Source organism: Rhineura floridana, chromosome 7 (assembly GCF_030035675.1).
Source record: "Rhineura floridana isolate rRhiFlo1 chromosome 7, rRhiFlo1.hap2, whole genome shotgun sequence".
Taxonomy (NCBI): Eukaryota; Metazoa; Chordata; class Lepidosauria; order Squamata; family Rhineuridae; genus Rhineura; species Rhineura floridana.
Window position 1 is genome coordinate 3,069,470 of NC_084486.1, and position 27,089 is coordinate 3,096,558.

Here is a 27,089-nt window from a genome sequence, read left to right on the forward strand (position 1 = left end):
GTTGTATATATTGCAAATTTTTAGAGTTGCTTTCCCCAAAGTGGTGCCCTGCAGATGTTTTAGATGCCGTCAGCCCTAGCCAGCATAGCCAGGCCAGTAGTCAGGGATGGTGGGAGTTGTAGTTCAACATCTGGAGAGCACCAGGTTGCGTAGGCTGTTTTAGAGTCTCCTACCTATATTAATACTGATTTCTAGTCTCCCAAGTGCTTATGTTGCCAAAACCACACCACAGACACACAAGAGAGATGTATCCATAGATTAGGGTAAACCCAAGGTTTGCAGAAATTCAAGAAATCTTTAGTGGGGGGACCCTAAGCGAGGAACCTGCAAAACAGCCTAATGACTGTTGGGGGTGCAGCTGAAACTGGGTGGGAAGGGAAACAGTATAATAGAAAAGAATAACGGAAGAAGAGACATAGAGATAAAAGGAAAGCCAGAGCTAACTCATTGTCTGGATAGGTAATTTGCAGGTTCACAATGAGAAGCTATTTTTAAATGTCCCCAGGGATGGAAGTAATACTGATCATAGAAATTAGGAAATCAACGTTTTTAATGTAATTGGGATAAGGCATTAGTATTTCCACCTCAACCATCACCCCTAAAATCAAAACTGAGGGTTGAACATCTCCGTTGGCATGGAATGCTGACTTCCAGCTGGATGGGGGTGGGGAACCGGGGGAGGAAGGAATTGGAACAAAATGGCTGGAACCCTGAACAGAAGCACTTCACACTGCAATGTTTTGTTGCAGCCCCACTGACATGCATAAAATAGTACTATAAAACACTGGATAAAAGCTCAGAGTCTTAAAAATAAAAGAAAAACTTGTACAAGTAAAAAGGATTTAACCTGGCACCAAAAATGAATCAGTTTTAATGCCATGACACCCTCCCTAAGGAGAGCATTCGGGGATCAGGTGTCACAATTGAAAAAGACCTTAGCACTGATCCCCACCTACCTCACTTCTTAAGGGGGAGGGGGGACATGGAGAAAAGCTATTGAAGAACATCATAGTAGCTACTGTAGGCCTGAGGCACATCCAAACTATAGTAAATTACCTTGATGACTTCATTCACTGGTTTCATGTAGATGTTGAACAGCAAAGGGGCACAAGACAGAGCCATAGCATAACTGCATTGGAGCAGAGCTGTCCTAATTTAACCCCTTTAACCCTACATAGCACAGAGGGGGAAGGTTTTGTGGTGGGAGGTGGGTGCTCTCCAAGCCCTGAACAGCACTGCAAGGCTCCAGCTCTAGACTGGCTGGAGCCCTAAACAGGAGCACTCCATTTAGGAACTAGGAATGCACTGCAACATTTTTGTTGCAAGGCCTCACTTCCTCATCTTTATTTAGTTGTAATATTTTGCTCTGCTGTATAAGGCATCCAAGTGTATATTGCTGATCTCCCCCCCTTTCTACTGTCCAGATTCACCCAGTTTCGAATAATTCTTGGTGACTTTGACTACAATGCCATTGACAATGCCAACAGGATCTTGGGGCCTATATATTTTGTCACCTATGTCTTCTTTGTCTTCTTTGTGCTGTTGGTAAGTATGTGCATATCTGTTCATGATTACTTTGTGTTTACAGATTGCTGCTGTTTCTTTAAGTAGTTTAACATCCTACCTGAGGTCTCAAAGAGACAACAGGATAACTTGGATCACATACTGTGTCAGGAGCAGAGAAGGCCAGAGCTCCGTCAGTAGTCAGGCTTGATTCATTCGAAGTCTAGCCAGCTGACATGGTTTAAGTCAAAATGATTACATGACCACCCCACATTATGACTTGATTCACATTTTCTGCCTCTTGATTGGTTAAGGATATTGGGGCAATGCTTTATCTGAGACACTAATTCCAAGCTAGATTACATACCCCTGACTTCAGTTACAAAATAAGGAAGAACAGGTAGTCCAATGGATTCTTATCCAAAAATAGATAGGAGCAGAGGAACTGGTAGCTTGAAGAGATGAAGCTATGAAAAAGCCCACTGGAAACCCCTACAAGATTGCCTGCATTTTGCATTTGAATAGATGCTGTTCTCAACCTATACACAATCAGGCAGTTAAGCAGGCCCATAAAGAAGGAAGGAAGGATTGTCGTAATAGATCAGTGTAAGGCCTTGCTCTGTTTTTGGGAAGTCTCCTGTTTTACAGAAGCTGAAAATTGTAAACAAGATGATACAGGGTAGGATGCAGTGTTGCCATACTTAAAAATATGCTTGTACACATACAAGAATTAAAGTCTCTGTACAAGGTATGGGACCTCTTCTAATCATGTATATTTATATGAGAATTCAGGGCTTTTCACAGCAGTACTCACTTGAACCAGTCACATTTCCTTGTGTCCAGCAAGTCTCAAGCAAGAGTACTTACAAGCAGTGCAGTGAACAGGAGGGGCTTTCCATCCCTCTCCTTTTTCTCTCAGTTTGTCTAGGTCAGGAGTGGGGAACCTGTGGCTGCCCTGCAGATGTTTTCAATCTGCAACTCCAGCCAGCCCTGGTAACAGTCAAGGATGATGAGAGCTGTAGTCCAATTAAATCTGGACGGTTGGAGGTTCCCCACCCCCCACTCCACTAAACTAGGTGAGGTGTGAGGTACAACAAATATGCTTAGGATTGCTTATGTAGCTGCCACGTTATTCCCAGGTACCTTCTGGAAGTGAAGCCGGGCTGTCAGAGAATTCTGACAGAAAAGGAAGCAGAAATTGCTGCAGTTTGCATGTTCGTCTGTAACAGAAATCAGTCAAGTGAATACAATCATTTTTTATTCACAACATTGTTGGTTTGTTTAAGTCTGCAAATGATACGTAATTACTTACTTTTTTAAACATTGTTTTAATGTTTCCTTTACATTGAAATGAATGCAAGTTACAGAAATAGTTACATAAGCTATGTAACTTATGTTACATAATGGGCAGCGAGATAATGAAAGACGGAGTATTTTGCAGGAGCCAAACTGCAGCAGAAGCAACGCTGCTGGTGATGAACACAAAGGTCGGAATGGAAATTGCTCCCTTCTTTCATTCATAAAGTGAAGTGGCTTATGGTATTGATGTGAGAAAAAGTGAGGGAGGGGAGGAGTACAGGAATAGGCTACTTTAGGAGTCCCCCCCCACACACACACAAAGTAACCTGAACAAAACCTGAGAATTGTACATCTCTGAGATGATATTCAGAACTGGTAATCTGGCATCATTAGCCCTATTCACTTCTTAAATATGTGAAAGATGTTCCTTTGGAATGCGGCTGCACTTTTAGCTTTGCCCTGAATGCCATGCCTTTTTCCTGCAACAAACAGGTGTTGCCCGCAGTTGTCTGTACAGAAACCCAAATGCACAAAGTCCTGCTCACATGTCCCAATTACATTGAGACTCCACACGTGAGCAGAAGCTTTCATATTCAAGTTTCTCTACAAACAACCAAGCACAACTAGGGATGCAAGAAGCCATTGATTTCTGTTCCAACCTGTGTTCATCACATACAGCACTGCTTCCATTCCACTGCAATTTGGCTTCTGACAAAAATGACATTATTTGTCTCACTGTCCACTGTGGTAGAATTGTGTGGAATCAGTTATGTAATTAATATTGTATTTAATTATGTTATTCCACACCACTCATTTCAGTGCAAATGAAACACAATGTAAATGGGGCGGCAGGGACTAATCAATTATGTATCACTTGCAGACTGAAAACAGCAAATTTGCTGGATTGATTTCTGTTCCAGACACGGGACAAAGAAGTGACCACTGGCAATTTCCGCTCCCATTTCCCTCTGAATTTTCTGACATTTCCTACGCACAACACCTGGTTGGCATAGGAAGAAGACATGATGTCAGGTGTGGAGCTAAAGGTGTGCCCCGCTCCAACTAAAGCCAGGAACAGAGCATAACGCTCAACAGACATGCACAGAAGGTCTTTTTTCTCCCACAAGTCTATTGACTGATAGAGATGGGGAAAGCTATCCTTGATGTCTCTTTGTCAGAAGCTGGAAATGTCCCTCTCTGATTTAAGGCTGTTGTTGACACTTTTGTTGCTAGAATGATCTCAATGGTACCCCAGTTCAAATTTAAAAAGCAAAATAGTACGACCAAAATCTGTGGCCTTTTTGTACAGCTAAGCACAAAACAAGCCCTGGAAGAGGAATAGCCTGTGGCTAGATGGGTCAGGGAGATGGGGTTAGGAGCATCACCTTTTGGAAAGAACCCAGATTTTATTAGATCTCATCAAATTCATTTATCCATTTTCAAAATATCCCCTTATTCCATTTTCCTCCCTTGGAAGGCTTTGTTTTGGGAAGAAGTAGTCCAAATAGATCTGAAGTGACTAAACTGAGATGGCAGTGCTGCGTGAAATAATAAATGGGAGAGTAGAGAAACAATCCCTCTCTCATATTACTGGAACATGAGGGTCAGCCAGTGAAATTGATTCTAAGTGCAAGATTGACAAAAAGAAACATTACTTCATACATTGCATAACTGCCACAAGATGTGATGATGGCTGGTGACATAGGGCTATCAACAACCTCTGGCCCTGATAGCTTGGCGGAACTCCATGTTCAGAAGCAGATGCCAGTGTCCCATTCTGGGTAGCATGGGAGTTGGTGGGCTTGAAGGCATAGGCTTACATGAAAGGCAGGGGAGATGTCTCACAAGGAAAACAACTGGAGCTTGGATCTGTCCATGGGGTAGCTAAGGAGCTGGGTAGCATAGGTGCTCCACCAGGACGACCAAGGCAGCAGCAGGGGCCTTGCAAGTCCTTCCTTCCTGTTATATTAGTGGAAGCCTTATTTCTGTCTGATCTCATAATTGTGAACAGTACTTGGAGAAGTAAAGCCTCATGCTGTCAAGTGAGTGCTCAACCTTTTAACGGTTGCTTTCTGTCCAGATTATCTGTTCTCTTTGTTACTGGGATCCAGGAGGGTAATTATGGGGTATGGGAGGGGTCCTGTGGTACAGGAGGAACCCAGGCATGGGGCAGGGGGTGTTATAATCTTTTGATTCAATAAGGGGTCCAAGAGTGTGTGGCATGTTCCATAGGTACTGTCCCAGAATGTCCTCTAGGGGGTGCCAACTCCTCATGGCTTCAGCATGTATAGGGATCTGTGGTGGACTTCTTGTCCTGTTCCAAGAAAGTCCCATTTGACCTGAGCTCTGGAATTTGGCACACTCTGGGAGTTAGGAACAAATAATAGGGAAGTTGGTTACTCCAAGATGCATCCAACTGGCCTCAATCGGAACAGAATGCAGAACTAGATGCATCTTTGCCTGTTTTGTCTGTTCCAGCAGCAGTCTTGTGCTCTTACCTTGTGGTTTATTTGATCCCTTACATGAGGTCAGGGGAAAGTGAGACACTTCTACTTCCAGACAAAAGAAGCACTGTCACAAAATGACATTCCTTTACTTTCATTTGCTCAGTAGAACAAAGAGGGAACATATAGAACACATGGAGGAATCTATTTTTGACCTCTCTATTTTTCAACAGAACATGTTCCTGGCTATTATCAATGACACCTATTCTGAAGTCAAAGAGGAACTTTCAAACCAGAAGAATGAACTGCAGCTCTCGGACATCCTGAAACAGGTTCTTTCATTCATTAAAACTACATCTCCTATACAACAGAGTGTGGATTAAGTTTTGGAAGGTTTGCACATTCAGGAAATGCTTGCCATCACAATCCATGTGGGAAATAATAGTTAATGCGGGCTGTCTGAATTTTGCCAGTGGAAGGTGTGGGGATCACCCTGATAGAATCTTGATTAAGGTCAGTGATTCTGGTATAGGAATAGGCAAAATCCCCCCTTCCAGTTCTGAAATGAGACAAGCTGTTTTATGCACACATATTCACATGAAAGGAAAATGGCTTGGCTTGCCTCTGAGCAAATCTGTATTTTTTCCCCCAGCACATGCCACCCCCAACAACTCTCCCCTTTCCTTTCAAAACCCCACTTCCTGAGACAATCCCTGCAGAGCTTCAGAAGCCATAGGGAAAGCAGGGTGGCCTCTCCCTCTCTGTCTTTTCTGGTGCTTCAAATACTGCATGTCAACATGTAGAGCCCCAATGGCCCTTGGGAAGTATAGGTTTCCCAAGGACCACAAGGCTTTGAGTCCTGGCCCACTACTACACATCATGCAGGTGCCAGAGAGAGGAGGGAGGGACAGACATCCCCTTTCTTTGGCTGCCAGAGCACTGGCAGTGGCCCAGTAAGTGGGTTTTTTAAAGAAAGAGATGGAGGATTTGGAAGGTTTAAGCCAGGAATTCTTCTCTGGCTTGGAAATGTGTCAAAATGCTCACCTCTTCTTTGCTGGCATCTCTACTCTGGAGTAGGAAGCAAGAACCAAAAACAGGAAAAGAAACAACAAGAAAGGCTTAGAGAGTTTCCATTTTGCTCTTAAACTGGACGACCATCACAGTCCTTGACCATTCCTGTTGGGAATGATTGAGGGCAGCAAACAGGCACAATAGAGGGGGAAAGCTGATGGTTGATCAGGACACAAGGTGCTAACCACCCAGAATGAAATCCTGGGGTGGTCAGTCACTCAAGCTGGCTGTGTGGGTCAGATAACCGCTGTCTTCTCACCACACAGTAGAAGTGCACTTATTGGTTTGAAAGAGTTTATCATATAATAGACTGATGCCATCACAACTTTCAGTTAGTAAAGGATTTACAGCTAGCTTGAAATATCTGAGGTCTTGCTATGTTCAACCTCATTTATTTATTTATTTATTATTTGATTTATATCCCGCCCTTCCTCCCAGCAGGAGCCCAGGGCGGCAAACAGAAACGCTAAATACACATCAGAACATCATAAAAATCTCTTTAGACACACTGTAGGGAGAACTGGAAGCTGTGCAGGGGGAAATTGTGACTGGACTTTGATGTCTTACGAAAGGTTATGTTTTTGAATCTGATTTTATTGTCACCATTTTCCAGTCTGTTAATGTTGTTGCCATGCCTCTTTCCTCTGCTGACCGCAGTGTGAGATAGCAAGGCTTCATGTTTCTTGGCATCTTTTGTCTGTAGGGCTATAACAGAACACTAATGAAGCTGAAGCTGAAAAAAGACCGGATCTCTGATGTGCAAAAAGCTTTGCAGAAAGGGACCAAGGAGCTAGAATTTGAGGATTTTAAGAACAGCTTGAGAGAGTAAGTAGCTTCAGAGCTTTTAAAGAACCTTCTCAAAAGTCCATCCTACTCCTGAATGGTATCTACTGTCAAGCATTTTTTGATGGTAGAGTTCCTTGCATATCTTACAAAAGAGGTTCCCATACTTTTTTTTGCCAAGTCTTTCATTTAGAATCTAAATGTTAGGTGTTCAGGCCTCGTGGGTTAGTTCCATTCTCTCTCCCATTCCCTCTCCTTCTCTCTCTTGCTGTTCTTCTTTCCTCAGACTTGGCCATGCTGAGCATGAGATCACAGCAGCCTTTGCAAAGTTTGATAAAGATGGTAACCAGATTCTTGATGAGGAGGAACAGAAGAAAATGCGGAATGACTTGGAGGAAAAGAGAGTAAGACCACATTTCTAATTAGTGTCACCAGATGGCCTTTGTCATCTGGAGTTTTAAAAGCATTATGGTTGCATGTGAACACAACAAAATGACTGGCCACATTTTTATTTCCCAGGTCGCTTTGAATGCAGAAATTGAGAACTTGGGAAAATCCTTCAGGGACAACAATTTAGAAGGCACATTTGCTCTTGCAGATGCAAAGAACAATCAAGCAAACAAATCTAGCTTGGTATCTGAAGAAGAATTCCAAATGTGTGTATTATTGTTTTGTTTTATTAATGTCTGTCAAGCATAAATTTCAAAATATTTGCATAATATACACCCCCAAAAACACTATAAAATAGATATTGTACAAAACATAGGAATGGCACATATATTCCTCTTCTTATATCAAACAAATCACTTTAAGTATTTTTATTCTATCTCAACTTCCAAGTGTTATGGTATCAAATGCACTCAGTTAACACTGAGCAAGATATATAGCTCTCCTACGATACTATAAAGAATATCAGTCAGTCCTATTTTTCCAATATACTTAATCCTACCCTCTCTAATATATGTTAATTTTATATATTGTCACTTGATCTTTCAATGCATGATTGATGATACCTCCAGTTTCTTCCCATCCTGACTTATTTGTACATCCATCAGCAAATGATAGATTAAATAAGCAGCAAAATTCTTAAGCTGTTAAATTTTGAAATACGCTCAACGAAGAAAAGCAATTCATCTCTTAATGGTAACATAAGTTCCATATCAACAGCACTTAATATCCATAACACTAAGCAGCAATTATATCAGAGACAATTAAGGTGACAGTGCAGCTCTTAAGTCAAACACTGCTGAAACTACTTAATGCTGTACAGGAATAATCTCAGACAGTGGCGTCACTAGGGTTGGTGTCACCCGGTGCGGTAACTCATGGTGTCACCCCCATGGACCTCCTCCCGTACCAGACCTAGGGTGCCTAGGGGCGGGGCGGCTCTGGGTTAGGGTTGCCATATTCCAGTTCCACAAATCCGGCAGGCTGATTTGCATATTATGTAAATTATTTGCATATTATTTGCATATTATGCAAATATTTGCATATTAATATTTGGATTGTCCAGTTGTTTTGTTTTTGTGCCTAGGAATTACCACCAAAAGCTGGGGAAAGATGTGAGAAATCTTTTTTTAAAAAAAACTTAACATTTTCAGCCTTAAATGCCTAGACTCTAGTTTCCAACACTATGGAGTATTTATTGATTGATTAAGAGAATTTATATCCTGCCCTTTTGCTGTTAAAAACAGAGCTCAGCACAGCTTACAAATATAATAAAAACAATAAAAATGCACAATCAATATAAAAACATAATAAAAACACAAAATAGCAACAAACATAAAGTAAGTCAGGGCAGCAGTACGGTTAATCATTACATATATGATATATTTCAGAGATGTGGTGGGTGGAGAAAAACAAGCCAAAATGTTAGGAAAAGGAGTCTTTCACATCACATGCTCAGTTCTAAATACTGTTGCAGCAAGTTTTACAAGTTCCTCCAGTATTCCACTGGTGCAGGCACTCAGACATTCAAAGTATCTGTATGTTTCTTAGGTTTTATAAAAGCAGAGCTTTCCTTAACTCAAAATTTCTTCTCCCTTTGATCAATCACATCTACACAGGTTCCACCTCCATACTCAAAATGAAACTGGGCCTGGAAGTGTGCAACAACCCCAAACATACCTTGTTAATTAGATTACCAATGCCAGGATGTCTGTCTTATCGACTACTCTCCAGCTCCCCCCCCCCCCACCGGGCATCATGAAAGACCCAGTCCTGGGCTCAGAAAGAAAATAAATATCTGGTCCTCTTCAAAGTACTGATAAACCTCTTGTTTTAATTAAAATAGTAATTATAAATTCTTGCTCTTATCACTAATGGGAGTTAATTATCTTGCATATGCTGCTGTTGCTTCTATGGCTGTAACGGAGTGAGGTTAAAGATAAGTGAAATGCAAATAGGGAAAAAACAACACAAAAGGCAGTAACACTTTCCTAAATGTAATACCATACCAACCACAACAAGATTCCTATGAGTAAGGCAGAAAAGTAAGCATCTCACAACCAGTCAGGATTCCTAACCAAAAACCAAAAATAGGATAAATGAAGAAATATTTATACAAACATGACTATCAAATATATTTATTATTTACACAAACTGTAAAGATATTAATAGTGCAATCCTAGGTTTATTTATTCAGAAGCAAGTCCCAGTGTATTCAGTGGAACTTACTCAAACAGGGACAGAACTGCAACCTCAAGTGATAAGCAACTTCATTCACACAACCCAAAATTCCGAATCATGCCACTTTACGCTGTTTTCCAACTGTTTATACTTGTTTTTATGGTTACTGGATTTCAAATGGCTTTATTTCTTGTTGTGAGCTGCCTTGGTTTCCAACCCTACCTCACAGGGTTGTTGGAAAGACTACACACACACACACACTGCAGATGTATAAATACATACAGCCCATATAATAGTTTATTGTCAAACCAGTTGGTCATTGCAGAAAAATCAGTATTAGTTTTAAAAAAATCAGTATTAGTTTCCTACAGAATAAAAACTGTAATACCTAAGTAAGCCCTACCTACTTGCTTTAAAATAGGACTGAAGGGGGGGGCACAGAAAGAGAACACAAACACAATTCTTTTTTACATTCACTCCAAAGTCCCATTGATTTTCAGCACATTCATAACCATGTCTACTCAAAAGTAAATCCTATTGAATTCAATGGGATTTACTCTGGACATATGGGATTAGCAATGCTTTTACCCCCACAAAAGCAAGTATTGGGAAGGTTTTCAAAACACTGCCCAGGATCTGACTCCTACACACAAGAGGGGAAAAAACTGAAATGTATATACTTACCCAATTTATGAGATTTTCAGATCAACGGGGGGAAACCACCATTTTCTGGCCTTGCAATGAGGTTTACTAGACACTGCCACAGGTCAACCAAACACTTCACTGATTGGCTGCAATCCTGAACGGGTGGGGTTAAAGCTACGAAGTGCTATACAGTAATTTAAAAAAAGATTTAACAGGGGGGCTGACGTTTTTATGTATATCTCGAGAACCGGACCACCTAGAAGCTTATTTTTTTAAAAAAATTAAAGCTGAGAATCCGGGCCAGCTAAACGGGTGCTGGGTGGCATGCAAAGAATCCGGGTAAAACCCGGCTAACCGGGCAATATGGCAACCCTACTCTGGGTGACACCCCCCTCTCATGGTGTCACCCTGGTGCGGTCCACACTCCCCGCACCCGGCTAGTGATACCGCTGATCTCAGAGATTTTACCAGTAGCAAAAGCAACTATCCAAATATTTTAAATCTCACCCTGAATTCTTGTAACTGTTAATGGTGTAACACTTTCTGCCCCAGATATTCTGGATTGCTTTAACAGCTTCAGCAGAGAGCTATCCAGTGGATCCTACACAGCATACAGCAGTGGTTGTTCTTACCTGCAGCACCTGGAAGTGTCCCCTAAACACCTTCTTGCCCTCCTGCGAAAGGGGGAGCTCTCAGTCCTCATGTGCACATTATCCTGTAATCTCCACCGAAGCAGGTGGCTTGTAGCATAAGGCGTATTCCATTATCACTGCTATCCCACAAATGTATGCTTTACATGTTCAGAAACTTAATATCCATTCCAGCATATGAAACCATATTTGGTGTAAAACTGGCTTTGGCAAAGAATGTTGGTTCTGGTAGACAGGATATGGGTTCAGAACTGACAACCCAGTTGTCAATATCCCAATTAAAATCTCAGAAGCAAAATCCAAACCTTGGATTCCAAAGTTTGCATGTTGTGATGTACTTTCCCCAACTTCCACCTCTAGTCACATGTAATTTACACATTACTAGTTTCACAAAAACATGCACCTTCAGATACATATCCAAATGTACACCTCACTAAAAGTAATGAAGTGGAAATATATAACTTCACATCTTAATGTGCATCTGATTTATGTCCTTGGTTTATGATCCCAGCAAGGAATAAGTCCACATGGATCTTTTTATCTGGATCAAAATACTTTGAGTTTGTCAGTTTCATTTCTTTGAGACAGTTCAAATCCAGTCAATTTTTAAATTTTAATTCTAATAACTAGCTGATTTAAAGAGAACATCAGACTGTTGTAAGCCTTCATCCAGATTGCCACTCCCTTTACCAGAACCATATAAAAGTTATATACCAGAAGAGATCCCAGGGATCTTCCTGGTCCAGTGACAAATCCTGTGTAATACCCTGAAGGAGGGTTTCCAAAGGTTCTTACTTTCTTCCACAGACTCCTGCAACGGGTTTTGCAGTTGGAACATTCCATTGGCAGTGTCATATCCAAGATGGAAGCTTTGGTGATCAAGCTGGAGGGCCTGGAGAGAAGCAAATTAAAGAACAGAAACCCAATGAGCAAGCTTCTTGACAACATGAGCAAAGTAGGTATCCAGAGGTCCAGATTACATGGCCTATCTACCCCGGAGGCAGAATCCACATTTACCCACCACACAAAGGAGTGGAGCAAAGACCTTGGCCTGGTCCACATGTCACATTAAAACAAACTGTGGTTCAATGCAAATGGACAGTGTGCTGGAGCACGCTGCTCGAGAGTTCCTGTAGAAGTCGTCCTCTTCTCCTGCTACTGCCACGTGATGGCAAAGACAAACTAGAGTGTGGTTTGTTGTGTCACCTGAACCCAGTCTCATGGTTTGCATCTTCCAGACAAACTATGAGTGGTAACCAAAGTTTCAAGGTTTTTGTTCTTCGCTTTCTGCTGATGGTTTGTTTGGAAGAAAAAACCCCCACAAGCCTGGGATCAGATGACAAGACAGTCTCTGGCCCGATTCATGCATGGCAGCAGCAGGAGTAAGGGAGGAATGCTCCAGGAACTTTTGGGCATTGTGTACCAGCACACTGTTCATTCATGCTGAACCATAGTTTGTTTTAAATTATGGTTTATGCAGTAGTGTTATGGCAAATTCAGAAGTGCAGGGTGTGACGCCCTTCCCTGGCTCTCCCTGTCAGGTTCCTACCTGCTCGTGGTTACTGCCTGTCTCTAGGCACCACCAGGGACTCCACCAGTCCGGACTGTCCTTTTTTATGGTTTCTCTCCCCGCTCTAGCACAGATCTCAACAGATCCCCCTGCTAGCCAGCACCACCAGTCACGTCCTATAACCAGTAGTCCCAGAGACTCGGCCTGAGTCTCCCTCAATTAGGTTACCTCTGTGACTGTGTGCTTAAGCTGTCCCAATCCCTTTGATTTACTCAGACTGCTTGTGGTGTTATTCTTCCCTTCCCTGCTGCCACCATTTGTCACTCTTCAGCCTTGGTCATTACCTTACCCTCCCTTCTGGTCTGTGAAACCCCAGCCAAGGATCAGGCCTTTGGTAAACCAAATACAGTATTTATTAAATAAACAAAGTTAACAAGATTTCTTCATAAAGGCACTGAAGCATATGGTTACATCTATTCCTGAGGTACTGGTCTTAGTATTAATCCGAACTCCACCCTCTCCTCACATCCACCAACTCTCCACACAATCTCCTCTCAAAACCCACCAAAACAACCCACTAACATTCACCAACGTCCACCAACGTCCACCCAGATTTACCTGCCATTCTTCCTTTTATACTGTCAGCCATTTTAAACATTCAGCCAATCATCCAGCATTCTACTGCCCATTCACTCCCCCCTCCTCTTTCATTCTACTTACCATGTATCTCCTATACAAACAGCACTTACCCTATTTACACTAATACAGGAACATCACACAGGGTCCCTTCATGATAGTCATTCTATGCCTCTGTTACAGTTATGCCCCCTTTTCCACCTTCCCTTGTCTCCCTTGCTCTTCCTGTCCTCTTGCAAGTCCACACTCCACTGCAACAGACATCCCTAGGAGCTAATCAGCATGAAAGGGGAGGCTGTGAGTTAGCTTCCAAGAAGAGTCTTCTTCTTAGTGGCTGGCTCATTTCCTTTCACTCTGATTGGCTCTAATCAGCACAAAAGGACAAGGACTCTTCTCGGTGGCTGGTGCATCAATAGGGACCCTGGATCCTGCTCCCAAAACACTAACGGGTTTACGACCCCCCATGACCCTGGACAACTAAAAAACCCTGGTTTATGTAAGGTGTGAACTGGGTCTTCTGCTCTTTGACAAAGAGTCATCCTTCCCCGCCAACAGTGCATAGTTTGTCACTCATGAACCCTGATCCAGAGCAATCTAATGCTTGTTTTGATAGAAATTACAAAGTTTGTAGGACAGGCCTGAAACTCAGAGGAAAATGAAATGACACAATATAGTGGAGAAGAGGACCTCTGAGTCAGGCAACAAATGCTCCGTCCTGCCCCCACCAATGGCCAGATCCGGATGCTTTTAAAAGTTCTAAAGACTTTCCTTTCACTCCATGCTTCTGCAAGTTAAGATATTAAGAACTGGCTAAGCATGAAGGGTGCATTGAATGAATTATTTCCCATCGCTCCAATTGGGCAGGGAGTAATGCATGTCCAGAAACATGGTTTCCATGTGTACATCTCCCAGTGTGTCAGGAACTCTATATTCAAAAAAGCTGCTGGATGCCTGGTTTCCCCATTGTATGTCACTGTAACCCCACTGCATACTAAACCTTTTCTAAAACCTTTCTTATTATTTGGAGTGGGGGAAAGGTACAAAACCTTTACAAATAAAGAACCAACACTAACATATGTACAACAGTCAAAGAAATTACTCACACTTAAGCTAGCTGAAGCTTTAGAAGAGGGAATGGATTGCCTCCTACTTTGCTGCACATTCCAAAAGAAACTAAAATGGTTCCCACTCCTGCTCAAATTGATTGATTCCCTGCTTTCTTGTCTTATCCATAAAATCCAATTTATGTGAGTTAAAGTTGCTAATTCTCACTCATAATCTATTTGATGTTGCATGCACAGTTCCCAGTCCAGTGTTGAGAACCCAGGATGCAAACATCCAGCACTAGTTATCATGCACTCAGGACCCTTTTGGCATACACAGTTCATTTAATGTTTAATGTTTATTGTTAAGTTAATTTTATACCAAGTGGTTAAATGCTCAAGTTGTATGTTTTTAGTGATTTTATCTGATTTTTATGTCACTGTATTGTATTTTATTCCTTGCTGTGAACCGCCCAGAGAGCCATTGGCTAAGGGCGGTATAGAAATGGAAATAAATAAATAAATAAATAATTTGTGGCATTCCATTCCCTCCTACATCTCAGGCCTGCTCCTGCAAGATCTGTAAGTTTGTCAAAATACTTAACATTGCCAGGCAGTGGGTAACATTATTCGTATGTCCAAATGATATCTGGGGGCGGGGGGAAAGATGAGGGCACCTCCTTTGCAACTTCCACCTCACATTTCCCTTTGGAGTTGTGGTTTACAGGAGTAAAAAGATTCCCCGTGGGAGGTTGCCCATTGCACTCTTTTCTTCATCTCTAGAATGTTTGATCATTTGCCACTCTAAACGATCCATGATAGCACTGAAAGGAATGAGACTGACCAGTCTACATACACCCTATGTGACAACTACCTCTACTCTCACAGCACACCATTCTACCTCTTCCCACATGTCCCAGGCAAAAGAAAGACCATGGGTTCTGACATGAAGCTACTGACCCTTTTTTATATTATTTTTTATTTTTAAAATGTATATCTTTCCTTATAATTAATTTTTTAAGGTGGCTCACAAAGTATGATTAAATCACAATAAGATTAAAATGCAAAAAAAAAATAGTCAATAAACTCAATAAGCTAAAACAGCAGTAAAGCAATGAAAAACAGCAGTAGATAACACATAAAAGCTACTGATCACTAAAACATATAGCTCATCAGACTGGATGCTAGGCAAGCAATCCTGGGGAGGGCATTGAAATGCCAGGTTGTCATTGCATAGTAGGTCCTTTCCCTGGTTGCCACCTACATGGCCTGTAAAGTTAGTAGCAACTGAAGAAGGCCTTTGATATGAACCTCCCATATCTACCTTACGAGATGTGGGAGGCTCCATGCATCCCCATTTATTGCCATCTATCTGTCATTGAAAGAAATCATGCCAGTACTTTCCCCCTTTCTTCAGTAAGCCTCTAAATCAGCAGTTGTCTTATCCTTTTCTTTGCCTGCAGGAAGAACAGCTCAGCCAAGCAAGTCTGGTTCCTCAGAACATTGAGTGGGTCACCAAGGAAGAAGGTGGATCGGAGGTGCAGGAGAACAACGTCGGTGTAAACTCTTTGAGTACCAGCAATGCTATCTACCCTGTCCTGCCCAAGACAGAGCTACCAGGCTCTCAGATGCCCAAGAACATCCTGCTGCAGTCTAATATGGACTTCTAGCACATTTCTGAACACACTGGTACTTCAAAAACAATTCAGCTTCTGCTATGGTACTACTCCTAGACTAGCCAGGGAAAAGACTAGGCATGACTAATTGTGCTTTTTAATCCCATGGTTTCACACTTTACAAAAAGCAGCCTCAGGGGCCCCAATCCAGATCAGAACGGTGGAATGAGGAAAAGTTTAAGATGTTGTTGTTGTTGTTGTTGTTATTAAATTTTATTTATACCCTGCCTTTCAGCCAAAGGCCCTCAAGGTGGCTTACAAAGACAAATAAATACAATATAAAAATACAATAAGAGCAATATAATTTACAAAAATTAAATAACAAATAACATTATAATAACAAATAAAATTAAATAACAACCAACCTTATCGTTATCGGCACCGCCAAGAAAGAGAAGGTGGTGTTAGCGGGGGCGGCAGCTCCCGAGAGGCAGGAGGGCGACACAGTTCCTTCACACAATTTTCTTGCTGAAAATAGTCCCTCGTCTCATTTTTCACCCTAAGTATTTATTTATTATTTATGTATTTTTTTAAAAAATGAGGCAAATACAAGCTAAGAGGGAGAGGATGATTTTCGGTGGCTAAATGGTGTAGGAGGCAGAATACGTGGGGTTGCCCTTGAAAACAGTCCGGAAATTACAGCTGGTACAAAATACGGTGGCTCGTCTACTTACGAACACCCGCCGTTATGATCATATTACCCCAGTGCTGTACAATCTACACTGGCTTCCAGTTATTTTCCGGGCTCAATTCAAGGTGTTGGTATTAACCTATAAATCTCTGTACGGTTTCGGCCCAGTATACCTGATGGAGCGCCTCCAACGTCATAAATTGTGCTGCCCTACAAGATCTGCCACTCAGGGCCTCCTCTCAGTCCCGTCAACTAAAGTGATTGGGTTGGTGAGGACTCGGGAGAGGGCCTTCTCTGTGGCGGCCCCCACGATTTGGAACTCCCTCCCAATAGATCTTCGACATGTCCCTTCCTTATATATATTTCGCCGAGGCCTGAAGACTTGGCTTTTCCATCAGGCCTTTATGAACTTGAGACTTCTAAGGTGAACTAGCTTCAGAATTGTATTACTGACAACTCTACTAAATATTGTAATTTTGCATTGTGCTGTACTGGTTATATTGTTTTTATTGTATCATATTTTACCATGTATTTTATCGTGCTTTATTGTACGCCGCCTAGAGTGGCCATTGGCCAGATAGGCGGCCTATAAATTAAAGTTTATTATTATTTATTAATAACCCTCCCTTCTTCACACAGTGCAAGCCAGATCTGGATAGGGGACCTTGTGGTCAGTCCCAAGCATGAGATTCAAAAATGCAATTAAAGTCGCATCTAATTTGCCCCCAGAAGAGATAAAAGACAAGTGCAACCGCCAGGCTTTATCTGTTAGGCTACATGTGATCAGCTGTAATGGAAAATGACAGATATAGCCTCTGGGTATTGGGGATGGGATTTCAGATCTGAATCCAAATTTTGCAACTGGCTTCTGTATGTTTCAAATTGACCCAAATCCTGACCAGATCTAAAGCTCCTGAGGAAGTCTGGAAGTTGTTGCCATTTGCAAAAAATTATTTTTCTACACGGATTTCACTTCAGTGCAGGAAAATCATGCCCACACTATAGATTGTAATAAATATAACTGAGTGGTATTTTTTCTGGATGCTGTAAAAATAAAATATTTGTAACATCTATTTGAAAGACTAATCAAATCAGACATTTATGCGAGGCAAGGTAGAATGTACACATGGCAAGATTGGTATCTGTGTATTTATCATATATTGACCACTTCCACATGACCAGTTTACTGAACATTCATCCTGATTTGTTTGTACAAAGCTTGTGGGGAGATTAGATGGTGTTGGCTGTTATGGAGCATTTATCCTAATTTATTTTCAAGGAAGTTATACCAGGTTTTTATCCCACACTTTCCAGGAATTTCCCCATCATTTTTCTTATTGCAAAAAGTCCAGTTTTGGGGGGAGGCAGGTTTGTTGCACAATAGCACCAAATCAAATCAACTTTAATTGCACAATCTGTATTTTCTGGTACGTGACTGAATCATACATGGAAGCAGTGATAATCTGGAAGCGCCCAGGGTTTGCTACATGTTCATGGGGTACAAATCTGCTGCTTCAGATGGAAGCTGTAAATGCTTTTATGTCTATTAAACATGTTCTGCTTGGCTATTCCTTTAAATAGATGTTGAAGATATTTTAACTTACAATTCCAAATGTTGTTTTGTGTCTCTCTCCCAGCAGAGCCCAAAGCCATATGCAAGGCTATGCCACTGCACCCCAGAGCTGGACTTATTGCTATCACTTCCCATGTCATTTCCCTGTGTCCCACCAACCCCTCTCTAACCCCTACGTGACCCCCAATGCAAAGCCCATTTGCCTTGTTCTTGTCTTGGGGGTGTTTTGCTTGTGAATGCCGCCATCAGCTTTGTGTACATCTGCTGTCTGCTCAGACCCACACAACTCCACTCAGTCATGTTTTGGACATAGCCTCTGTCATGCATACAAACCAATACATGCATCTCTATGATGCTTATGATGCTTGATGAATAGATTAGATATCATCTGTCACGTCTTCCCATCCCTGCAATGGTTGCTCTTGTGTGATGCATAATGATTGTCACTCCAGGCTAGGGTAGCAATAATGCTACAAACCATTTCCTATATAGCTATTGCTATGCAGTGCAGTCACCTACTGTATTTTCCACTGTGACCTCTTGTATCCCTGTAATCATATTATGCTTCTAGTTATAAGGCATAATGTAACTTGAAAAGAATAAAGTATTTTTCAGGGAACAATATGTGCACACCTTCCTTCTTCCCCCCCCCCCCGGAATGTTTGAAAGGAACAGGCTTCTTATCACAATGCTGGTCAAATAAATACCCAATGACCTTAATCAAATGAAATCCAAGAATAGATTTGTTTTAATGTTTGATGTAATGTAATTTGTTTAGTGTTTGTTGGTCTACATGCAACAAAAACACCTTTCTGTAGAGGTGCTCCACATGGGAGATGCAATCTTTGTGTGCCATGAGTTGCCCCAGACATATGCAGTATGCCGGCCCCAGAGATTACCACAGATACAGAGATGCTGCACACACTTGGCCAAATGCATAGGGAGGGAGGATTTGAAACTTTATATGTATCACCTGGAACAGCTCTCTGGAGAAGTGCTTTTCATCAGCTTCCACATGTGTGTTATGACATTAAAACTGGTCTATTCCTTTTGAATCCTCCTTATAAGCTTATTGGGCACCTCTCTCAATAAACCACTAGATGTCCCCAGTACACAAACCAGCAGACAATTGCATTTTTATTTCTGTATCTTCACCAGATCAATGCAACAGTATCTTTACCAGATAGTTACAATCTACTTCTACATTTTCACAGTATATTTTGGATTTGGGGTAACTGCAAGGCAAGGCCAACAATATATTTGTGGGAGCTGATCTAATCATCCTGTGCACCTCTTTGTTATTTGCTCTCTTTCCAGGATGATTTTCTCTAAAGCATATTATTATGGTACATCCTTCTGTGATGCACTGCTATATATCTCTGCACATATGTGTGATGAGGTCCAGCATGGCGTGGGGCATGGAGCTGTCCCAACGCTGTGCTTGGCCTCTCTATGCATACAAATCATGTGGGCTTTTGAGTGATCCAGTGCAAGGCTTGAAAACCTCAAGATTATTTCTCCTCCAAATCATTCAAAAGTAAGGCTGGGGGGGGGGAGTGTCTTTCCACAGTCTCCACCCCACCTACTAGTTCCATCACCACCCTTTCAAGCAAAACCCTCACCTTTTCAAACAGGCATGGCAGGGATAACCAAAACAGGAGAGGCCTCACAAATAGCCATTTGTCTGCATTGTCAGGAATGTATAAAATGTTGCGCATGCTCATTTTCAGCTGAGAGTCAGATTATCTTGTCTCTGTTTGTGAGCCCTCCTGACCCCTGACCATCCCTTCCTCAAACGAAAGGGTGTTTCGTTTGCTGGTAATGAGAAAGTTTTGCCAGGAAGGGCTAGTAGCAGCAGGGGCAGTTGGTGAATCTCTTTTTAAGTCCACCACAGACGCAGAGGGATCTGGGTTAACTCAATATCTAGCACTCCTTTTCAAACAGGGAGAGAGTATATTTTTGAGCAGCCTGTGAGAACTTTGGCCTCACAAGCCTCTGGCATCATGTTGTGATGAGAGTGAAGAATAAAATATAGCTATGAAAGGCTGGGTCGACTGACATGTTAATTCAGGCTGTGGACTAGCTTGGACATTGCTCCTGAAAATCAAGGCAGCTGCCACTATATAATCTTGCATGTTGTGTCAACTCTCACATCCTACTGGGAGAAGCTAAAATAAAAGATAACCTGTTTAAACACAGAAAAAGTGCAAACCTTCATTACACAACTCAAGACCTAGAGAGATAAGGGTAATTAGACTGTCAAAGGCTGATTCCTTTTCAAAGAAAGCTTTTGGGAGAAAACTTTCCTGGATGCTAGCCCAGAGAAGACACTTGTAATTATTGCTACTCATATCGCTGCAAGCCTTGGTGAAACCAATGGAACAAGTTAGCAGGAGTTGCTTGCAGACAGCCTGTTTATTGAGCATTCATCCTGATTCATACAGCATTGACTGCTTATTGAGTATTCTTTCTGATTTGTCTGCAGGGAGGTTCTACAATTCCACACTTTGCAGTTCATTCTCCCACGATTTTCCTTACCACAAAAAGTCTGATTTCTTTTGAAAGTGAGTTTGTTGCATAAGAGCAGCAAATCCAGTTTAACTGCTGGAATGTGACTGAATCCCACCTACAAAATAGGTACAGTCTAGAAGCAGCCTAATGTAAGTATCACTGGGATGCGTGCGCAGCCTGATCCAGCACAGCAGACATCATATACCAACATAACCAAAGCACTCTTCATCCCATAACCAGGCCTGGAGCAGGAATGAAATGGATCTAGATAAACCATTGCATCTAGAACATCTGAAGCAGAGATGCCACCAGCTATTTGAGCACCTTGCCCAAGAATGGAATATTGGAGACTGGCTAGAAATGATCCAATATGGTGGGTCTCAAGAAGAGGATTGTTGTTTTTTAAAAAACAGAGCTCCCCCCCCCATCCATCTTAGGCATGATGGAATCACACCCTCTACAGAAAGGCATTCACTTTTGCCTTTACCCACTGAGCCATTTCCCCCCGCCCCGCATCATCAATAAGCCAGAGTTGATGACAAGGGCCGAGCACACACATGAGAGGTCTCACCTATCAAAGAACTCTGCCCACGTTCTTCAGGATCCATTATAGCTGGACAGGCAGACGTCAAGTATCAACTAGACCTCTATGAACTATGGCATCCAACTATAACATTTGGAAAGGTGGAATACAAGTGTAATTAATTAATTAGTGCCCAGTCTCTAATTTATCATTTCTGGGCAAGGTGATTGAGCGAGTGGTGGCTAAACAGTTACAGACACACTTGGATGAAGCAGATTATTTAGACCCATTCCAATCGGGTTTCAGGGCTGGACATGGAACGGAAACAGCCTTGGTCGCCCTGGTGGATGATATGAGGAGGGCGTTGGATAGGGGAGAATTCACCTTCCTCGTCCTCCTGGATCTCTCAGCGGCTTTCGATACCGTTGACCACGGTATCCTTTTAGATCACCTGGAGGGATTAGGAATAGGGGGCACTGTTTTACGGTGGCTCCGTTCCTATCTCTCAGACAGGCACCAACGGGTGGCATTGGGGGATGAGGTTTCAGACCCTTGGCCTCTCAATTGTGGAGTGCCACAGGGTTCTATCCTCTCCCCCATGCTATTCAACATCTATGTAAAGCCGCTGGGGGCCATCATCAGGAGATTTGGGCTGCGGTGCCACCAATATGCGGATGACACTCAGCTCTATCTCTCATTTAAGTCCTCACCAGAGTTGGCAGTGGACACCATTTCCAAGTGCCTGGAATCCGTAAGTGAATGGATGGGAAGGAATAGGCTGAAACTAAATCCCAACAAGACCGAGGTGTTGCTCGTAGGAGACAGGGGCAGGTTGGGGGATATAGACCTGGTGTTCAATGGGGTAAAATTGCCCCTAAAAGACCAGGTCCACAGCCTCGGGGTCATTCTTGACTCCCAGCTGTCCATGGAGGCTCAGGTCTCGGCAGTCAGCCGGGCAGCTTGGTATCAATTACATCTGATAAGGAGACTGCAACCCTACCTTCCTGCCCATCTGCTCCCACGGGTGATACATGCCCTGGTCTTCTCCCGCTTAGACTACTGTAATGCGCTCTACATGGGGTTACCCCTGAAAACGGTCCGGAAATTGCAACTGATACAGAATGCGGCGGCACGTTTGATTAAGAACAGCCGTCGCCGTGATCATATCACTCCCGTGTTAGTAGATCTACACTGGCTACCAGTTGTTTACCGGGCCCAATTCAAGGTGTTGGTGTTGACCTTCAAAGCCCTATACGGTTTCGGCCCAGTTTATCTGAAGGAGCGCCTCCAGTATCACCAATTATGCCGCCTGACGAGATCAGCCACACAAGACCTTCTCTCGGTCCCACCAGTTAAGATAGCGAGGCTGGTACAGACCAGAGAGAGGGCATTTTCGATTGTGGCCCCTACCCTCTGGAATTCCCTTCCTTTTGATCTTCGCCATGCCCCCTCCCTGATAGGTGTCCGCCGGGCCTTGAAGACCTGGCTGTTCAGGCAGGCCTATGGGATCTCTGGGGTAGGTTGCTTTTAATACTGGTACATTAATTACTGTTTTGGTTTTCATTGGTTTTTATTGTATTTTACTATGTAAATGTACATCGCCTAGAGTGACCGTTAATTCGGCCAGATAGGCGACTCATAAATAAAATTTTATTATTATGATTATTATTATTTTACCCCTATAAGACTGGCTATTCAGTTTCCCTTGGTCTCTTTTATTGGAAAACTCTGGTGTCAGCTTTTTCCCTGACAAGGCTTCTGTGACTTTAACACATGGGAAGAATAATAATGAGCAGAGAAATGGGTTTTTCCTGCTCTACAGATCTATAGCAGGAAAAGCTTCATCTGCTAGATTTCCACCTATCACGCAGCAGTTAAAAGGCATAAAAGCCCCACCAGAAAAAGTTAACAACCCTTTTGCCAACCCCTTCTCACCGAATCAATTGAACACCTCCTCTGCCAGGATAAAATGCACATTTCATTTGCCCGTCATGCAATACTGGAAAAACACAGGGATAAATTCCTAGTTGTTAATGGATGAGTGTAGGAACACACATGAACATCGATGAGGCAGGTATATGGGGTCTTGAACAGCTAATGTATGTTTAACCAAGAGTTCAGCAGACTTGCAATTAAAGGGGTCCTTCACAGATACAGTGACTGCGTATAGGATGACCAGAAACAATGGGGGCCATCAGAGCTCCTGTACTTTCAACAGCTGAACAAAAGAGAATTTCAGCAAGGCAATTATTCGCCAGAACTTCTACAATTCAGTCATCTATACGAGCATTTACCCTGGTAGTCCTCTAGTCATTCTACATCCAAATGGTTAAAGGAATTACTAAGTGGCTGCCCATTAGTGGTCACCAACACGTCCTTTCCCATCTAATCAGCCGACAGCAGGAGGAGAGAGCGGGAGCTCTCTGTAGCTCTTTCCTCAGGAAGGAAGAGATGACAGAGGCTGCCTTCCCCCACCCCCTGCTTCCATACACATCATAATGCAAGTGGGGTTGTTTACTGCTCCTTTAAAAATAATCTTTGTTCCTTGATATCAAAAGGGTTTCTCAACCATTGTTAGAGAGCTCTGGGGTGGAGGGAAGCAGGCATTGATCTCTTCTCCACAGGATACTGAAACTGGTTGGCCACCATATAGCCTACGCTCAGCAAGGAACTTCCCTCCCTGTCACTGGATGTACTGAGAATACCCATTGCTTTATTTCCCTTGAATCCCATCCATTTTGTTAAAAAAAAACCTTATTCCATATACATCCAATTGTTCATTGCCCCTTTTCTGACTCTTTTACCATCTTGCCTGTGAATTCAGCAGGGTGGTTAAAGAGAGTTCTGCCAGTTCACTTTATCTTGAGTATGTAGCTGTGAGTGACATGGAAATTCTAAATTGCATTAGGAATTGTATCAAACTTGGGGGATGTATCTGTTTTTAATAAATTTAATTTAATAAATTAATGAGGACAAAGTGTGACTTTGTGTCATGGTCCATTGCAGATTGCCTTGTCCATATCTCCCAGTGGAAGCCACCATTTTGTGCCTACCTAGAATGATATTCATTTTAAAAGGGCAACAACTCTTTAAAATATGGTCGCAGCCAGGGTGGTCCTCATCAGAGGAGTCCTCATCGGAGGAAAACCAGGAGGCTCTGGTCTTGGACCTGGACCTGGCCCAGGCTCCATCAGAACGTGAGAGGCCAGGGTCCTATGATGAGGTACACGACAAGCTGTTGCATCCAGGGCAAGCTTGGCCTCTGACATCAAGGATGAACAACCCCCAAGCCCAATGTAGAGGCATCGCCTCTGATGCTAGACAGAGTTCCAGCACATCCAGAGGAGTGCCCGACTACAGGCACTCCTTGGGAGTAAAGGACTCTTGGGAGTAAAGGTCTGGTTGCAGGTGAACAATGGGAGTCAGCTGAGGTTTGGGATGTGGTTCAGCAACTCCAGTATAAAAACCCCAGTGCTTGCCAGGCCCTGCCTCCAAGAGGTCTTCTGTATCTTTAAAAGTTGTGCATGGAGAAGGGAGAATTCCACCTTGTGCTTTTTCTCATTACACTGTTGCAAGAACACCTGCACTTGGCTGACTTTCTCTTCTCCTAAAGATACAGGATCAGTCTCAGGCCATGGACCTGGCAACCCTACTGGATACTGCCCTTGTGTTTCTTCTGAGGAGTCTCTCACCTTCTGAGGGAGCTCAGGACATCTGTGTACTCGTTACAGGTTGAAAATGCATTAATGCTGTTTTTTCTTCCTGTGTTTCAGTTTGATTTTGCAAATCTGGTACACATCACTATGCTTAAATTTGTTTCCAAGAGCCTGTAGTCTGTCCTGATTTCCCTACTCCTCCACTCACCCCATCTCCTATTGGTGAAGCTTCTATCCCTCCAACTCCCCCTCCCCCGAAATCATCACCTTCCCTTTTTTCCTTTTGTGAGTATTCCGGAAGCTCCATTTCTCCTTGCCACTTCCATAAACCTAACAGCATCCTGTCTACAGGAGCCTCTCTAGGAATTGCTCTGTCGGCTGCATATTGCCATCAAGAAGAAATAATAAATAGGCCATTTCTGGTGTGATGGAGGCTCCTGTAAAACAGCTTTTGGTCATTGTGCAGGCTCCCTGATTTCCTACACTGCAAAATTAACATGAATGCGAACAATCGCACCATTGGATTAATGAAACCTTGCACTTCCACTAAACCTAACTTTACCCAGCCCTTACAGGAGCCTCTCTAGGAAGTCCTGTCTCTGTATGTTGCTGCCTGTACCTGCTTAACACCCCTTCCCTGCTGACATCACAGATTTAGGATCTCCCCCAGCAAAGTGTTACCATTGTGCACACCTTCAAGTCGCAACACTTGATCAATCAAATAGTTTTCAAGTCAGAGTGAAGCTGGCTTAGCGGGAAAATGCATCAACACAAAATTCCAAGTTTTTGAAGAAGAAAGGGGCAGTGAAAGGCTAGCCTTGTGTGCACCTGGATTCACAAAACAAAGGTGGAGGAGACACACTGGAGCCAGCATGACTGCAACTGTGTACATAGCCTATGAAGCATCCCACTCCACAGCCTAATCCAGCAGGACCATATCTGAGGGTTCCACTGGGGAAAGTAAACCGTATACAGATGGTTATGCTCTAGTCTGGTGCCACTCAGGACAGTCCTGCTCACAAGATTTCAGTGTTGCTGAGTCATATGGTTATAAAATGGTGCAGATACAACCAGTTTAGGAGTAGAGAGGAAGACTCCCATCCCATTCATTAGGAAACATCGGGGTAATGAACTTTAAAGCAAACCAGTTTGGGAGAAATGCAGAAATTAAGAGACAAATATCAAGTAAAAGTTGTCCAGTGCAACATCAGCATTTTACTCAGTACTTCTGCTGTTTATGCATTCCTGGCTTGGGTGACAACATTAAATATTCACAGTTATAGATGTTTACTTCTGCTGAATCATACAAGCCAGCAAAAATGAAAGGGACAGTTGTGCAATTTTCTTCCTTTTACAGATCATCCATTCTGTTTGTTGGTATTTTTTAAAGAAAAAAAGCTGCAAGCCAGCGGGTTGATCTAGTATTGCAGGTTAAAATAACTGTTTTACTATGAAATATTGAAATGCAAAATTGAAATTTTGCTGCTGGTACATCAAAAATCCATACATGCTAGTATGATACATATCAAGATCAGGAATGAGACGGATTTTTTTAAAAAAAAGAAACATGTACTGATTATGTTTCTATAATTTCTGAATTCTTAAGTAACTTATCTGAACAGACTATAGTTGAGATTTTGGGATTCTTTTTGTCATGGCAAAATTATAAATAATTCACCCTATTACTTTTCTCATGCGAATTTATGTACTATCAAAATAGGGTAAGTGACATTTGCTGGCGGAGCCATCAGAAGCAGAGTTAGCTGGCCGGCCCAGGGCCTTTCTGTAGAACAGATTGTGTGCTTGTACAGTTAATTCTAACACCTATATTTCAGAGAGATGTATAGTTCCTATATGACATTCTGTCAAGCATTTCCTTATGAAAAATGATGTTTATAGGTATTAATTGAATTTTTAAAAGTGAAACTTCTCTTAATTGCTTTCCTGGCATGGCAACGGAGACCAGGATAGTTAGTTCTGGGAAGCAGCTGCCTCAGGAGAACTCAACTCACAGTTCATGAACTTACTAAAACATTGTACCTGTACAAGGAAGATTTTCCACGCATGTACACTTTGTATACTGCAGGACTCATCTTTGGTGCATCTACAGCTGTGTGTGAAAATTCATTCTCAACTTGGACGCATGCTCTGACACCATACAGGTGTTCACTGCTTCATCAGAGAAAAGCAAACTTAACAATCTTGGTTTTTGAAAGTAACATATTTGAAGGAATTTCAAGTGAACAGTTCCTCCGCAAGTTTGCAGAGAAATCACATTGCATTAGGCTTTATTAGCAGTTCAGATCA

The 27,089-nt window shown here is 42.4% G+C and overlaps 1 protein-coding gene across 5 annotated transcripts in view; it reads left to right on the plus strand.

Moving 5' to 3' along the window:
* The window catches only part of PKD2L1 (polycystin 2 like 1, transient receptor potential cation channel), a 93,506-nt gene extending 74,751 nt beyond the window's left edge, over positions 1–18,755 (plus strand). For all 5 annotated transcript variants that reach the window (XM_061634669.1, XM_061634670.1, XM_061634671.1 and 2 more), the window contains 7 exons: positions 1,425–1,545; positions 5,480–5,578; positions 7,021–7,142; positions 7,387–7,504; positions 7,620–7,756; positions 11,831–11,978; positions 15,676–18,755. In XM_061634669.1, coding sequence (XP_061490653.1) covers positions 1,425–1,545; positions 5,480–5,578; positions 7,021–7,142; positions 7,387–7,504; positions 7,620–7,756; positions 11,831–11,978; positions 15,676–15,882 — 952 coding nt within the window. In that variant the 3' untranslated portion in view covers positions 15,883–18,755. The remainder of the gene's footprint in view (positions 1–1,424; positions 1,546–5,479; positions 5,579–7,020; positions 7,143–7,386; positions 7,505–7,619; positions 7,757–11,830; positions 11,979–15,675) is intronic.
* The last annotated feature ends 8,334 nt before the right edge of the window (positions 18,756–27,089 follow it).